The sequence below is a fragment of the Equus asinus genome, chromosome X (genome assembly GCF_041296235.1).
Source record: "Equus asinus isolate D_3611 breed Donkey chromosome X, EquAss-T2T_v2, whole genome shotgun sequence".
In the NCBI taxonomy this organism is placed as follows: domain Eukaryota; kingdom Metazoa; phylum Chordata; class Mammalia; order Perissodactyla; family Equidae; genus Equus; species Equus asinus.
In genome coordinates this window covers 114,614,878-114,630,714 of record NC_091820.1, presented here as the reverse complement: position 1 = coordinate 114,630,714, position 15,837 = coordinate 114,614,878, and the positions used below count along the sequence as shown (strand labels likewise).

Below are 15,837 nucleotides of genomic sequence, written 5' to 3'. Positions count from 1 at the left end.
CCAAAAGTTCTGAGACCAAAACTGAGCAGAGCCAGGAGGCTCCTACAGAATCGGAAGGAGTAGGTGAACAAGGGACTTGGGGCAAGTATCTTCTCTCCCTCCCCAGTCTTCCTCCTCTTTTGCTCTTCCGAGTCTTCTTGAGCAATCTTGATCTTGAACAAATACTGATTTTTCCTACCTTCTTGTCCAAGATCCCAAAGTGCTGATTGAGGTACCAAAATTAGTCTATGTCCAAAGATGTTCCAGACTTATCTATTTGATGAGCTTTGGATGACAGAATGAATCATATAGTGGTGTTTAGCCTTTATGTGGACTTGTATATGCCCTCTGATGTCATAGAGCTCACCTTTCAGCATTTGGAGCATAAAACTTGTTTTAAATCATATTGCATATTACAATGTATACTTGAAATTTATTTAATGTTACAAACCAATGTTACTGCAATAAAAAATAATAAAAATGAATAAAAACCAAAAAAATAAAAAATAGTACAAAAATTCCCATATACCCTTCACCCAGACTCACCAAAGGCTAACATTTTGGTTCATTTGCTTTTCATCTTATCTAGATATACGTATGTTTTTCTCAACCATTTGACAGTTACAAATATAATGTTCCTTTACCCCTAAAAAAATCATATTGCAAGTGTTGATAGTTGTAACTTTTATCCTCTGTTGTTAATAGAGAATATGTTTTTTCTTCAGTTGATGCTAAACTATCATTAATTTTTAAAAAGCTTTCAACCTTCACTTCCCTCTCTGAAATAAAGCCTTGCTTTTATTTCAAAATGTGCTGTGAAGTAATATTTCCCAAAAACTTCCTCCTTTTTCACTAGAAAAAGACTTTGTTTAATGCTTGAAGCTGAACGGTCTTATACATTTTTCCTTTTGATTTTGTAAAATACTTTTAAAATCGGAATTTAAATAGCTGAAGTTATGTTGTCTGTTGTATCTCTTCCACAACTTCAGAGCCTAGTTCCCCGAGAACACGGCAAGGCTGGGAGCTCAACAGGAAGAACAACTTTGACGTCCCCACATGTCCTTCAAGTGGATGGGATGCACAGAGCTGCCTTGCACCAGAGCCCGATATTTGCTCTCCCCTGGCTATGGTTAGGAACAATCCTGTAAGATTTCAGTGGCAGCTAGTGGTAACTCTCCTTCTTGATGAAGCATGCCCAGCTTTAGAATCTATCAACCTTAGCAGATAAAAAGTAAACATAAGCCTCCTACAGTCATTTGCAATACCAAAAATAAAGAATAAAGAATAAAACAGCATTCGAGATGATATTTGGGGATGGCTCTGGGGAACTGAACAAAGATTGTCTCATCATCTCCCTGCCTCATTTTTTTATGGCCGACTCCACCTCTCATCCTTTTTCACGCTTCAAGTTAAGGAAGAGGTTGACCTGACGAGTGAATGCATACACCAATGTTAAGGACGTGAGAAGCTAATCCGCCCTGAATTCTTTATAATTTGAGCAGGCAAACGCTTAACCCAGAGAAATAAATCATGATGGTGGAATTTCAAACACGAAAGGAAAAGCTGGGGAAAGGGATCCCCTCATTCTATCCATATGGACAACAGCCCACCTGTGAGGGAAACTGTGAGAACATTCAGAGTCACATAGGTAAAAACAAAACTCAAGCCTTTTCGGCTCTGAACAACCCTGAACAAATCATCTAGAAACTTACTTAGGAACAGAGCAACCTGGATCTGACAGCAAAAGTGTACCATGCGTTCTTCTTTTCGTTCTCTGTTTTGTTCTGTATTGCTAAAATAGCACACCTGTCAAAGCAGCCAGGTACGATGGGGTTCAGCACAACTAAAATCGCATAATAAAAGAACAGATAAATTATAAGGTAATAGTACAACTCTCACATCCAGTACCTCATTGTCATCTCACAAGCAAGATGACAGCTGAGCCAGCCCACTACTGCAGTGTTGATGAAAAATACTGACATCTTCACTCTAGTGCTACACCGTTACTAAACCTGACTTTAGCAAATTCAAAACTTCACGCTGAGCTTGAAGTGTAGAGAAAGAGGGATTGAAATGGCTCTCTTCCTTCTCTCTCGCCATACCTGTAAAAGCAGAAAGGGGAAAAAAATGAAAGAAGGGAGCAATGGAGATAGTGGAGGCACCAACAGAGAAAGAGTTAGGAAGAGTGGGCCCCAAATACGAGTATAATCCACTTAGAAGCAGAATTGTCTGAATGTTTATTGTCTGTCTCCTCCACTAGAACACAGGGTCCATGACATCAGGATTTTGTGTACCTTGTTCACCACTGTATCCTCAATGTCTGGCACATATTAGATGCTAAATATTTTTGTTGAGTGAGTGGATGAATGAATGAAATCAGTGCTCAAGAAAATAGGAGGAAAAAACACACATACACACACACTCATGCGCGCACACACACAAATTTGGTTCTACATGCCTCTGGCCCGCCTTTGAAATGGCAAGATGAATTGGAATGAGGACTAGTCCAGCAATTATGAGAGTCCAATTACACTTCATATTTTGCCACTAAATCACTCCCTCTCTCTGAGCCTCATTTTCTCCATCTGTCAAATGGAGTTGAACCAGATGACCCCTAAGGCCACTTCCAGCTTTAACATTCTGTGCTTTAAACAAAAGCCAAGCTTACTTTAGAGAGAAACAGAGGGGAAATGGACTGAGCTCATTTGTGTGCAAGAAGCAAGAGCTGTTTTCTCAATAAAGAGTTTTGCTCTTGTTCTTGTTTTTATACAACCTAAGAAATAAAAATCATGAGGTGGAGGAAGAGAGCTTCACAGGTTAAAGCAAACTACAACCTTCTAGAATATAGATGCCGTTTAAATCAAATATAAAAGCATTGACAAGCTGTCAGCCAAGGTTGAAAGTGTTTTCTTATCTAAACTTGTCACCTCCTGAGGGCTCTGAGAGGTGACAGAACTTTACATGTGGATGCTCTGTCTGAGGTGCTAATTGTCTTCATTTCAAATGCCCTAGGCTATTCTCAGACCCAAGTAGATTAAAAGGATGGTGCCAAGTGTGGTCAGTTTTATAGAGTGGATCTGACATTTCAAAATCTTTTTCTCTAACCTTTCAAAACTAACTTTGTTCTTCAACTAGCTCATCTATAGGTGTGAATTCTCCTGCGACAGTGTTATGATATTGTCACCTGTGGTGAGTTTACACATTCTCTTGGCACTTACTAAAATTCACTTCCTTTATAAAAATGAGAAACGAAAAAAAATGTCTTAAAAAAAGAGCACCTCCTTTTGATAATATCTGGGTGTATCTACAAGGCTAATTTTTCTAATGCTCTTTCGTAAGTGAGAAGCCAGAGTGAGGGTTGTTGTGTGTGTTTATTTAAGCCTATTTTAATATGCTTGCTCTGTCAACCAATATTTATGAGCATCTACTGTGTGACAGACACTGTAGTAGGTACTTAGGTTGGAGAAAAGAAAAGCACATACCTGCCTTGAAGCAGCTCATAGTCTAGTGAAGAAGATAGACAAGCAAATGGACAATTACAACTCACTTATTAAGAGCTGTGATAGAGGAAAGGATGGGGTTCTAGGGGCACAGTAGAGGGACATCTAATTCAATTTATATTCTAAACCTGCACCATCTGCTCCAGACAGCAAGTTCTTTATCTTTCTGTCTGCCATGTACAGTTCCTTTTACTTGTCCTAATTTCACCTCCTTCCTGACTCAGAGGATGCACCCTAATTCTAGCTGAAGCTCTGCCTGCTTCTAAGGTTTTATTCTTGGAATAACAGCTAATATTTGTTAACCGCATACTACATTCCAGACATTCCTGCTAAGCACTTTGCGTGTTTTATCTCATTTATGTATATCAATAACCCTATGTAGCAAATACTATATTATCCTCATTTTACCAATGGGAAAGCCAAAACTCAGAGAGCCTGGGTAGCCTGCTCAAGGTGGCACAACTGGTCAGTGTCAGGCCCAGGATTTAAACACAGGCCACTGACTTCAGAGCCTGTGCATTTCACCGCTGTTCTCTTCTGCCACCCAATGTTAATTCTGAGGTCACTGCACTGCATTGGTCAGGCTTCAGTCTCCTAGTTAGCAACTGTAATTTTGACTTCTAGAATATTCTTCTTACATTTCTCAAGTATCAAATGTTCCCATGCCCTGACTTGTAGCATGTCTATATCTATATGCCTTATGAGATCAGATACACTATTTTAGCCTGGATCTCATTGGTTAGGATGTCTTGGAAGGCTCTTACAGAGTTGAGGTCTATTTTCCCAGGCTTACAGGTCTGTAATCTAGATCATCAGCTAGCTTATCCATCCAAAGTAATAGAACACTGAGTAGTTTATTTTTTTTTTAGGTGGTCTGGGCATCTTCTATACTGGGCAGACTTGGATACACAAGTAAGGTCTTATCGCCCAATTCTCCTTTTTCCCCTTTTTCTAGACCAAATAAAGGCCACTTTTCTCCAGTTTTACTTACCTTTCCCTGTGAATATAAAATGAAATGACATATGTGATATGCCTGGAACCCAAGAGACACTCAAAGTTTCTTTTTCCTACTAGCTGTGAACTCCTGGAAGACAGGGATGACGTCGTATTCCTCTTTGCACATCCAGATCCAAACACACTACCTGCACCTAGTTAGCTCCCTTGCTTTCCCCCTCCTCTTTTCTTTTGTAGAGAGAACTCTCTGCAGAGAGTGTGGCCTCTTACCTCACGGAGTATATCATTTCTGACATTGACTTCGTTCAAATTCATCGTTTACCAGTGCCTAGCCTGTGGTCTGCCTCATTTTGGTTTATAGAAACAACTCTTCAGGGCCGGCCCCATGGTCAAGTCGTTAAGTTCGCACGCTCTGCTGCAGCAGCCCAGGGTTTCGCCGGTTCGGACCCTGGGCACGGACATGGCACTGCTCGTCAGGCCACATTGAGGCAGCGTCCCACATGCCACAACTAGAAGGACCTGCAACTAAGATATACAACTATATACCGGGGGATTTGGTGAGATAAAGCAGGAAAAAAAAAAAAAGATTGGCAAAGTTGTTAGCTCAGGTGCCAATCATTAAAAAAAAAAAAGAAACAACTCTTCACATCCCACACCTCAAGCACCTGACAGACAAATAAATCATCGTGTAGCTCTTTTGGTCTCATCAACCCAGTCGGCTTTGGATGGTGACCGAATCTTCTTTCTACCTCCCTTCATCCTGGTTGGAGGCACTCGGTATGAGATCAGTACAAGAAAATATCAGTTCTTTGTAAAAGAGGCTCCAGCTCTCCTTTAAAAACTCTTTTCTCTGTCTTGGAAGCTCAAAAATAACGTTCCACTACTGGAGCTTAAACTAAAAGATTAAAGTCCAAGAGACTGTTGTCTTGTCTATACATTTTTTTTTTGCCTGAACATTTTTTAAGAAACCTCTGATGTTTTGAAACATGGATGAGCACTTTGATCTGTATACCACAAACACCAAAATTTGGCAAAGGAATGGAATGAAATGGATTATATAAACGTTTCCCTAAGCAGATTTGTAAATACAAATGAAATATTATAACCCGGCAAACAAAACAGCTAATGGTGCATTTCCAAATACATTTTGTAGGTACAGATGCAGCATTGGCATTATTTTTCTTTTCCTTCTCAGTAATAAATATTTCATGAAAAAAATGCTGGAAACGTTGATCAGAGGGGAGTTCAATAGTATGAGTCTTTTACAAAGCAGGTCATATATGTTCTGAAGTTTCAAAACTGTCTAGACAATATCAGGAATTGTAGTGGTAAAGGCTTGACCTTTTCAATACTTGCTCAGTCCTTTTCTTTCCTGGAACCAATATGGCTCACTAAAATGATCAAAGTAAATATATATCAAGCAAAAAAGAAATGAGATTAAATATCCTAAAACTTTTACTTACAGACAAAACCTTCAGAGAGCTCTTTGTCATCGTTTTATAAACACTGGGGTATGGTTTAATGCTGCCTACCACAAAAGTAAGCACAGGTTTCTGCCTTGTGTGTAATTATTTTTGTAATGTAGTGCAGAATGAAAAATAAAACCTAAAATAGTAGGTATAAACATAAAAAACAAAAAGGTGGAGAATGTCACAAGTGAAGCTGTAATACTGCATATTATTTTGAAGTAAAACAAAGTCAACTTTCCTAGCAACTTTTTCGTCAACTGGGGGCACAATTTGAAACCATCTGGCTATCGTGGAACCTTTGCAACCCAAAATGGTACATACTGAACTTGGATTCCTCTAAAATCCTTCAGCACTTACTGGTATTTCACACGTATTAAAACTACTAGCTTTCTACAAAAATTGTTCCCAACTTGTGTTCCCCAAATTCATATAAGACTAAGAAGGTAGTAATGATAGATTCTGAGATATTGTCAGTATTACAAAGAGCCTAGTAAAATGGCCCTTTTGTCTGTGACTAGGCTGCATGTAATAATGATAATATTCATTGAATCCTCACAAAAATCCTAAACTTAACTGCAAGTGACTGTTTTTCTTTGAATTGTATCAACTTTGTGTGAGGAAACTTTATAAATATACAGGCTTTCTTAATTTTAAAGGAGAAAATAATCATTTCTTAAATAATGCTGTTTGATACACAGAATCTTTTGAAAACTGACATCTACAGGCCAGAAAATATGATGAAACAATTGATGAAAAGGCTGATAACTAGCGTTTGGTGCATATTTGTCTTATTTCTTCTAATAGAACAGGAGATCATCAAGGGCAGTAATGATCACTTCCACAGAGTCTAACACAGTACCCAGCACATAGGAAGCCTTCCCTACATGTGTGCTCTTTGCTTATCCATAGAGTAATAAAAAGCTAGAGATTCCTATTGGAATTTCTTACCTCTAAAATTAACACTAGGGAGGATATGATGCTTTTCTACAATTGCTCTATGCCCCAGAGAAATTGGGCTAGATGGGCCAGGATCTGACCTACTGGAGGGATTCTCTTAGGTCCATTGAACAGAATGCTTGCAACAGCAAACCAAATAGTCCTGAACACTTGTCTTAAGTGCCAAAGAACAAACATAGTCAATGAGAAAAACTGTTCAACGGCAATCTCATATAGTCATAGGCCAGGGCTGTTTAGCATCCTTAAGTTTATGCGAGGCTTAGTGCCAGTGGATGTACTCACTCTATCGTGTGCTGGAAGAGAGGAAACCGCTCAAGAGTGCTACGCACAGTACCTACACCACATAATACGAATCTGCTACTATTCACTGTTGAGGCTTTACAAAGTAAGTGATAAGGAAATTACGCATTTCTTTGCCACTCTGTCATAGATTTAGTACCATGATTTAAAAAAACACCAATTCCATTCTCCATTTTGCAACACGAATCTAAACCTTTTAGAGTCTCCTTTCCCCCTACTTCCTTGCTGAAAAGTATATATGCATATATATTGTACTGTTACAGCTGGCACCTTATTCACTTAAAATGAAAACTAAGCAATTCAGACAGACTTTAGATAAGCAGTCAAGATGGACTCTCTCTTAATAGCATTAAACTCGGCTTATGAACTTTCCATGAGACCAGTCTACTGAGTCAAATACAAGTCACTCCCACTGCCTAAATTACCATCCTTTTTTTTTTGCAGTCCCGAGATAATAAATGGTCCTAATCACTGGCCGCGTAGCTGGCCACATATTCCAAAGCTTGGGAGGTTCTAAAAGAGCAGCTCCATGACCACCAGCCTGCCACTAGGCCTCAAAGTATCTCCGTTACAGTCATTTCATTGGGTTTAGGCAAAAATGATCCATGTTCACAGGCAAATATACTACTTGGTAAGGGGAAAAGTGCTAAGGCAGTGTGATGTAATGGAATGAACACAGACGTTAGAACCAGCAAAATTTTATTTTGAAGCCAGGCTTCACCAATTCTCAAATTTGGGTATTGAGTTAGCACATCTGTAAAATGTGAGTAATAATACTGTGAAGAATTATTAATATGGGTACCTATTATATCTTACAGTCACCAAAAAGGTAATGTGCTTAGAGTACCTGGCACATAGTAGGCACTCAATGGTAGTTCTTACCATCATTAATAATCCCTTATACTCATTACCACAACATCCAGAGCAGAACCCTGAGGGTAGAGAAAGGGAACCACTGATTGGGGCTCTGAGAAGGTCAGTAACTTGTTCAAGGTCACACAGCTAGTGAACAGCAGAGCGAGTAACTGAATTCAGGTCTCTCTAACTCCAAAGCCCAGGTTCCTGCCTCAGAAACCCACTGCCTTGTCTTGTGTGTAACCAGACCAGAAGAAAGTAGTGATTTGACAACCTCAACGATTCAGGTTGCTTTGGAAAAAGTCAGCCCTGAAAGACTGTAATCATATTAAACTATATAAAAGCTATGCACAAGATGAGTCTGCTTTTGTGCAGAGCTAACGGCATGCCAATGAACAGCAGAATCCATTTGAAACCATAAATGAAGCAACTGTAGTGAGATATAGAATGCCCTGCTGGTACATCAAAATGGATTATGCTGGAAAATTCCCAACTCTCATCTGTGTCTCATCTTTGCAAAATTCCAGGGAGCTATCAGCACACTCAAAAGTATCACAAATCCAGCCTCTGACTCAGAAAACCTAGCTTTGGGTTGACGTCTCTAATGGTCCCCTTCTTCCCCAGAGCCCTCCCAAGTAACCGAGGCCTCCTGGTAGTCAGGACTCTGAGGGAAGAAAGCTGGTGGGGCAGGATCACTCTGTTCTCTGACCCATCCCTGTCCCTATACCAAAAAGGTAGCCAGACTCCACCCCTCTTTGCTTCAGGGAACATTTATTTTGTTAGCAGACCATCTAAGCTTGGCTGTTTTCCAGAATCCTGATCTCCTTGATGGGATTATGCATAGGAGGCAGGGGACAGTACCTTGGAGATTAGAAATGCAGGAGGGAAATTTCTGCTCAGAGAGACAGGGCCTCAGGAAAATGGATTCTTGCTGCACATATGGAGGCCAGACCCCAGGCATTAGGGCTCCCAGCCTGAACAGAAGTCCCCTCCCCACCTCACCTCTCATGCCCCATGGGCCCAGGAGAAGCAGAGATGCCCACCTTCAAGGGACCATGTGGACTTGGACAGTGAGGGGAGCAGGGACAATCACAATGAACTGAAGACCCCATAGAAGCCCCTCCCCTCCCATTCTTGGGTAACCCACAGGAAGGGGGGGGGCCCTTCAATAGTGAATGAGATTGAACTTTTCTTGACCTCAGTGGGATAAAAGGGAGATGCAGATTTAAGCTGCCACCTCTGAGCAAACCTGCCCTGAGAGACACACTACACAAGACACAGCAGGCAAGTGCACACTCTTTATTACTAGTTAGAATCAGAAAACTCCTGACAAAGGTTGAGCTTGGTGAGCCGGGATCTCATGGGGGAACTCAGGACACCTTTTGTTCAGACTGGACGCTGATCTAACTCCTCCCAAGCCCCTGGGCTTCACCTGCCTCGGGGGAGCCCACAGAGAACACACCAAGTGCAAGAGAAGGGGTCCAGGGGCGTTCTCAAGAGTGCCTGTCCCAGTCCAGTTCTGCTTTTAATCCAGTTAGTCCTCCCAAGAGAAGCACCATCCACAGCACGATGTCAGTCCCAGGAATCCATTTCATTCTTCATCCACTCTTGACTGGAAAGGACCTTGGGATGTGGTGACCTGAGCCTGAAGTGTGTAGCCAACACTCCCCCAGGCACTGTCCTTTAAGAGAGTCATCCAGTGGTCTTTCAGACAGCAAGGAAAATAGCTGTCCCTCTCAAGGGAGGAAATCAGCAGAGTGTCCGAAAACTCCTGCCTGCACTTTCCTGAGGCTACTTTCTCAATATTTGCCACTGCTCATTTGTCCCCCCTGGGACCAATGACATGAGCAGTTCTGTCACTCAAGTCTTTTGATAAAAGTCTTTGATGTTGCCCCCTGGAACTGCAAAAATAAGTGGATGTTATTTCAGTTGGGTTTACCCAAAGGCCACACTGCATGCAAGGCAAAGAAGTCATTCCTGATATAATTTGTATCGCAAATTAGGCTCTCTCCTGTCATCTAACCAAACTCACCAAATGAGGTTATAATGTGTGCACCAGATATTAATATATAAGTCTAGCTCCTAACACATACTAGACAATAACTATTTTTTTAATGAATTAAATGAAATCCATCAAATTTACTATCATCTATAGAATTTAGCAATGCAAACTCCCAACTCTTATGAATTAATTCCTTGTCCCAACGGAGAAACTAAAATCTAACAAAATTCTTTTGCCCTCCTTTTCCCCCTAATGGGTGCCAAAGCATCTCTTCTTCCCTGACTTCTCACTCTTCTTGGCTCCAGCCAGTCAGGGTCTCACTGCAGCACAGGTCGGCCAGAATCGAGGTGTGATTTCTTTAGGCTGTTGGGACATCTTCTAATGGGTCAGGTTCAGCTTCTTCAGCAACAAACTAGTTCTGCGGGGCTCAGAAACACAAAAACAGGCCCTCACCTATAGAACTGAAACGAAACAAAAAGAAGCACACATGAACACTGTAGTTTACAGAGGAACAATAGCATTTTCAAGGAAAAGTCATGCATCTAAAATCCAATAAAGCTTATAACTAAAAACACATGGCTGTTCCCAGCCAAAGACACGGCATTTTCAGGAAAAAGAGGTTAATGAGAAAACAGAAAAGAATGGAAAAGAAAAAAGAAAGTCTTCATCACTTCAGCTTCTCCAGGGTGTCAACCAACCAGCATCAGTCATCCAGAATCCGCCACCTGTGAACCTAAGTGCAGTTAGGAGAAATCCCTATTTAAAAAGTGTGATACTTACAAGTAGTCTATCTTTGTTAAAATAAATGTATAAGAATATATATACATATATTTGTGTGTACTCAGAATGATAAAAAGTAGTTAATCTGGGTAATAGGATAATGGATTTTTTATTTAACTTTTTATATCATAATTTTGATTTTCAAATTTTCTGTGAAGTAAACGAGTTACTTTTCTATCAGAAGGGTGGTCTCAGAAAACTGGTTTTTCTTTGGAGTGTTTCCATTCTTACCCACCTTCCTGAAATCAGTGAGTCTGTCCTGGGTCCAGGCCTTCACTCTCAACTGCCACACGAACTTTCTTGCATTTGTAGCAGGCCTTGCGCCAGGAAAAATTCTTCGCTTTACAACACGGGCAGTCCCAATTTACTGAACTGCAGCCTGAGGCCGACTTCTCCTGGTGCTGGGATTTGGAGGCTTTTTTCCCTTTTGGCTGCTTGGCCTTCTGCCCCTGAGCCGGCCGTTTCTTTGGGTTTTCTCTCTTGCCACTGCTCCAGCTGTCCCCCAGGGGGGTCGCCTGAGGCCTCTGTGGGCCTTCTTCCTGCCTGTGGCTCCTGATAGGCCCCAAAGGGGGACTCCTCTGCGGACCTTCTCCCTGGCTGTCGTTTCTGCTGCCCCCGAGGGGGACAGTCCCCTGGGGCCTCTCCAGATCTTCCTCCTGGCTTTGGCTCCTGTTATCCCCCAAGGGGGCTATCCCCTGGGGTCTTTTTGGATCTTCTTCCTTGCTGTGGTTCCCACTGGCTCCTATGGCTACCATCCCCTGGGGCTTCTCTGGACCTTCTTCCTGGCTGTGGTTCCTGCTGTCGCCCAGGGTAACCAGCTCCTGGGGCCTATCTGGATCTTCTTCTTGGCTGTGGCTCCAACCATCTTCAAGGGGGACCATCCCCTGGGGCTTCTCTGGGCCTTCTTCCTGGCTGTGTCTCGAACTATCTTCAAGGGAGACCATCCCCCGAGGCTTCTCCGGGCCTTCTTTCTGGCTGTGTCTCGAACTATCTTCAAGGGAGATTATCCCCTGAGGCTCCTCTGGACCTTTTTCCTGGCTGTGGCTTATGATTTCCCCCAAGGGGACTGTACCCTGGAGGACCTCAGGACCTTCTTCTTGGATGTAGCTACTCTGATCCCGTGGTGGGGCCATCTCCTGGAAGCCCACTGCAGCCCATGGGCCAGGTGGGTAAATCTCCAGAGGAGGCATCTGAAGTGGGACCACTGCAGCTTCTGCTCCCATGACTACTGCTGGTGGTAGAGGTGGCATGAATGGGAATCCCACTGGGAATGGTGCGTGGCATGAAACTGGGTATGGCACAGGTGTTGGCAGAGGGGGTTGCATGGCCTGGGCCAAGGGACTGGGGGGTCCCGGCACATAAGAAACAGCTGTCGGGGGTGGCATGGGGGCCTCAAAATACAGCCTACCATGCACCCCCATGGTCACATCTCTCTGCTGCTCTGCATTCAAGGGCCATGCTGCGGCCCCGAGCTGCTCGACTGGAGGCCCAGGCACTATTCCAGGGACCAGTGGGGTGAGCGGGACAACCTGGGCTGCCCTCTCGAGCTGGAGCAGCCGCCCACGAAGCATATCACACTCATTCTGTGCCTGGTGCAGGGCAGCCCTTGCACAGTGCAGCTGCACAGCCATCTCCTCACGCTCCTGTCGCAGCTGCTGTAGCTGGGAGGTCAGAGCCCAGAAAGCAGTATCACGCTCCTCTAACTGCACCTGCAGGCGCCGTACGAGGCGCGCTTGCTGCTCCTGCTGCCTCGCGGCCACTCGCACACTCAAAGCCAGCGCGCTCCAGGCGCAGGCCCTCTTGATGGGACTTGGCACCTGCGGGTCGTCCACGACGGCCAGAAGCTGGTCCTCTACCTCATTCCAGGGCCGCGAGCGGAAGGCCATGTAGAAATCCAGACTTCCCCCATTCATGAGGACTTCATTGTTGATGAACTTGATCACCTCGTTGTGGCGGAACCCGCTGGCGTGGTCCCCGTAGTCCATGGCCATGGCCGCCGCGGCCTAGTCAGCGGAGCGCCTCACAGGCGATGCGGCCCCTGGCGCGGCAGATGAAGGCTGCTGCCGCCCACAGTTCCGACCCCCGCCTCCCTGCTCGGTCCTGCTTCAGTCCTAGCCCAGTCCTGGCCAACTCCTGGGCCTCTTCCCTTCCTCACTCCCTCCTTTTCCTCACAGAGTACAGCAGACTCCCTCACCAGGCCAACTCCTGCCGGGCGACTGCGTCCCCCGTCACAGAGATGAGCTCTGAGCCACGCGACAGCGTGACACGTCATAGACATGCGCTCTGAGTCACACCGCAAGGCCTGCTGGGATGGACGTCCCTTGGCAGAGTGCCCCCTATGGGGCGAACAGGCCAGATGGCTGCACTGGGTGCTGCAGTGAGCCCATAGAAGGCTTTTTATTGTTTCCAACAACTTTGGAAGAATAATATCCAGCATAATGGAAGGAATTCCTAGCTGGGTGGTTGAGTTGCATAGGTAGGTATAGTTCTACTCTTTTCTCAGCTCCATCTCTCATAACTCATAGGTGATACTTCAAACCTCCAATACAGTCACTCATACTGTCTGTGCACTTCCTTCCTCATCCTGCACAGGTGAACTTGGAGTTCCTGTCATCAAGAAAATCCAGTGATTGAGCCATAAATTCCCTGAACTCTCCCTATAAATTCTCTGTCATGTTTACCTAATCGACTCTATTCTCAAAAGCTGTCTTCTTCTTCTGGACTAGGTGCTCCTCTCGTGATCTGGGCTTCCCTACAAGAAATGGCTCAAGGAGTCCTTCAGGCTGCACTAAATAGTAACTGGAATCCACACAAAGAAATAAAGCACACACTAAAGGTAACTACGTACGTAGCTAAATCCAGAAGACAGTATTAATGTATTTTTTAACTCCTCTTTTTTAATATATGATTTAAAAGATGACTGCATAAAACAATACAAATCGATCTTCACAGGCACACAATGTATAAAGATGTAATTTGTGGCAATAACAAAATAAGGGATAGGTGGAGCTATATAGGAGCAATGATTTTGTATACTATTGAAATTAAGTTTGTATTAGTCCAAAATATACTGTTATAAGTCAATGTGTTAAATGTAATTCCCAGAGCAACCACTAAGAAAATAACTAAAAAATATACAGAAAAGGAAATGAGAGATCAAAATGGTACACTACAAAAAAAGAAATCAATGAAACACAAAAGAAGGCAGTAATGGAGGAATTGGGGTGGGGGGAATATAAGACATATTAGGAAACAAATAGTAAAATATCAGAAGTCTTTCCTTATCAGTAATTATATTAAATGAAACTAGATTAAACTCCAGTTAACAGGCAGACATTAGCAGAATGGATAATTTTTTTAAAAACATGATCCAAAAATGTTATCTATAAGAGATTCATTTTAGATTCAAAGATGCAAATTGGTTGAAAGTAAAAAGGTGGGAAAGGCTGTTCTGTGCAAACAGTAAGCAATTGAGAACTAGCATGGCACTCTAAATATCAGAAAAAGTAGACTTTAAGAAAAAAATATTAAGATAAAAAGTAGGGTATTATATAATGTTTAAAAAGGGCCAGTCTGTCAAGAAGATATCAATTATAAATATATGTGCACCCTATGTATGCCTATAACAACAGAGTCTCAAAATACATATCAAAAATAGAATGGAGGGGAGATAGAGGAAGTTCTACAGGAATAGTTGGAGATTTCAATACTCTATTTTCAATAATTGATAGAAAGTCTTGACAGAAAATCAGTAGGGAAATACAAGACTTGAACAACACCCTAAACCAAATAGACCTAATAAACAGCTACAGAACAGTCAACCCCAAAACAGCACACTACGTATTCTTCTCAGGTGTACATGAAAGGTTCTCCAAGATAGATCATATGTTAGGCAACAAAATAAATCTCAATAAATTTATAAAGATTGGAATAATACTAAGCATGTTCTCTGACCACAATGGAATGAAATTGGAAATCTATAATGGAAGGAAATTTGCAAAACATAGAAATATGTGAAAATTAAATACCACTACTAAATTACCATTGGGTCAAAGAAAAATGTCACAAGGAAAATTAGAAAATATGTTGAGAACAATGAAAACAAAAACACAACATACCAAAACTAATGGAATTCAGTGAAAGCAGTGCTCAGAGGGAAATTTATAGCTGCAAATGCCTATATTTAAAAAAAGGGAAATTATCAGGTTAATAACCTAACTACCTACCTTAAGGAATTAGGAAAAGAGGAGAAAACTAAACCCAAAGCAAGCAGAAGAAACAAAATGATAACAATTATAATGGAGATAAACAAAATAGAGGAGAAAAAAAAATAGGAAAATAAATGAAATCAAAAGTTGGTTCTTTGGTAAGATCAACAAAATTGACAAACAGATTCTTCAAGAAAAAGAGAAAGATTCAAATTACTAAAATTTGACATTTTATTTTTTGCTTCCAAACTTACAGAAATAAAAAGGATTATAGGAGAATACTATGAATAATTATATGCCAACAGATTAGATATCTAGATGAAATGAACAAATTTCTAGAAACACACAAACTACCAAAATGAATTCAAGAAGAAATAGAAAATCTGAGCAGACCTATAAGAAGTACAGAGTGAATCAGTAGTCAAAAAGACAACCAGAAAAGCCCAGGAACAAACAGCTTCACTGGTGAATTCTACCAAGTATTTAAAGAAGAATTAACAGAAATCTTTCTCAGACTCTTCTAAAAATATAAGAGGAGGGAACTCTTTCTAACTCATTATATGAAGCTAGTATTATCTTATTACCGAAGCCAGACAAAGACATCACAAGAATAGAAAACTAGGGGGCAGCCCAGTGGTATAGTGGTTAAGTTCACACCCTCTGCTTCAGCCGCCCAGTGTTCATGAGTTTGGATCCCAGGCACAGACCTACACACCACTCATCAAGCCATGCTGTGATGGTGTCACACATACAAAATAGAGGAAGATTGGCAGAGATGTTAGCTCAGCGACAATCTTCCTCACCAAAAAAAAAAAAAAAAAGAATAGAAAACT

At 42.1% G+C, this 15,837-nt stretch overlaps 1 protein-coding gene across 1 annotated transcript; it reads right to left on the bottom strand.

Moving 5' to 3' along the window:
- Positions 1 to 10,509: 10,509 nt before the first annotated feature.
- Positions 10,510 to 15,023, bottom strand: LOC123282454 (testis-expressed protein 13D). The gene has a single exon (XM_070502854.1). The coding sequence runs from the start codon at positions 12,785 to 12,787 to the stop codon at positions 11,042 to 11,044; it is 1,746 nt and encodes a 581-aa protein (XP_070358955.1). The 5' UTR covers positions 12,788 to 15,023; the 3' UTR covers positions 10,510 to 11,041.
- Positions 15,024 to 15,837: the final 814 nt, after the last annotated feature.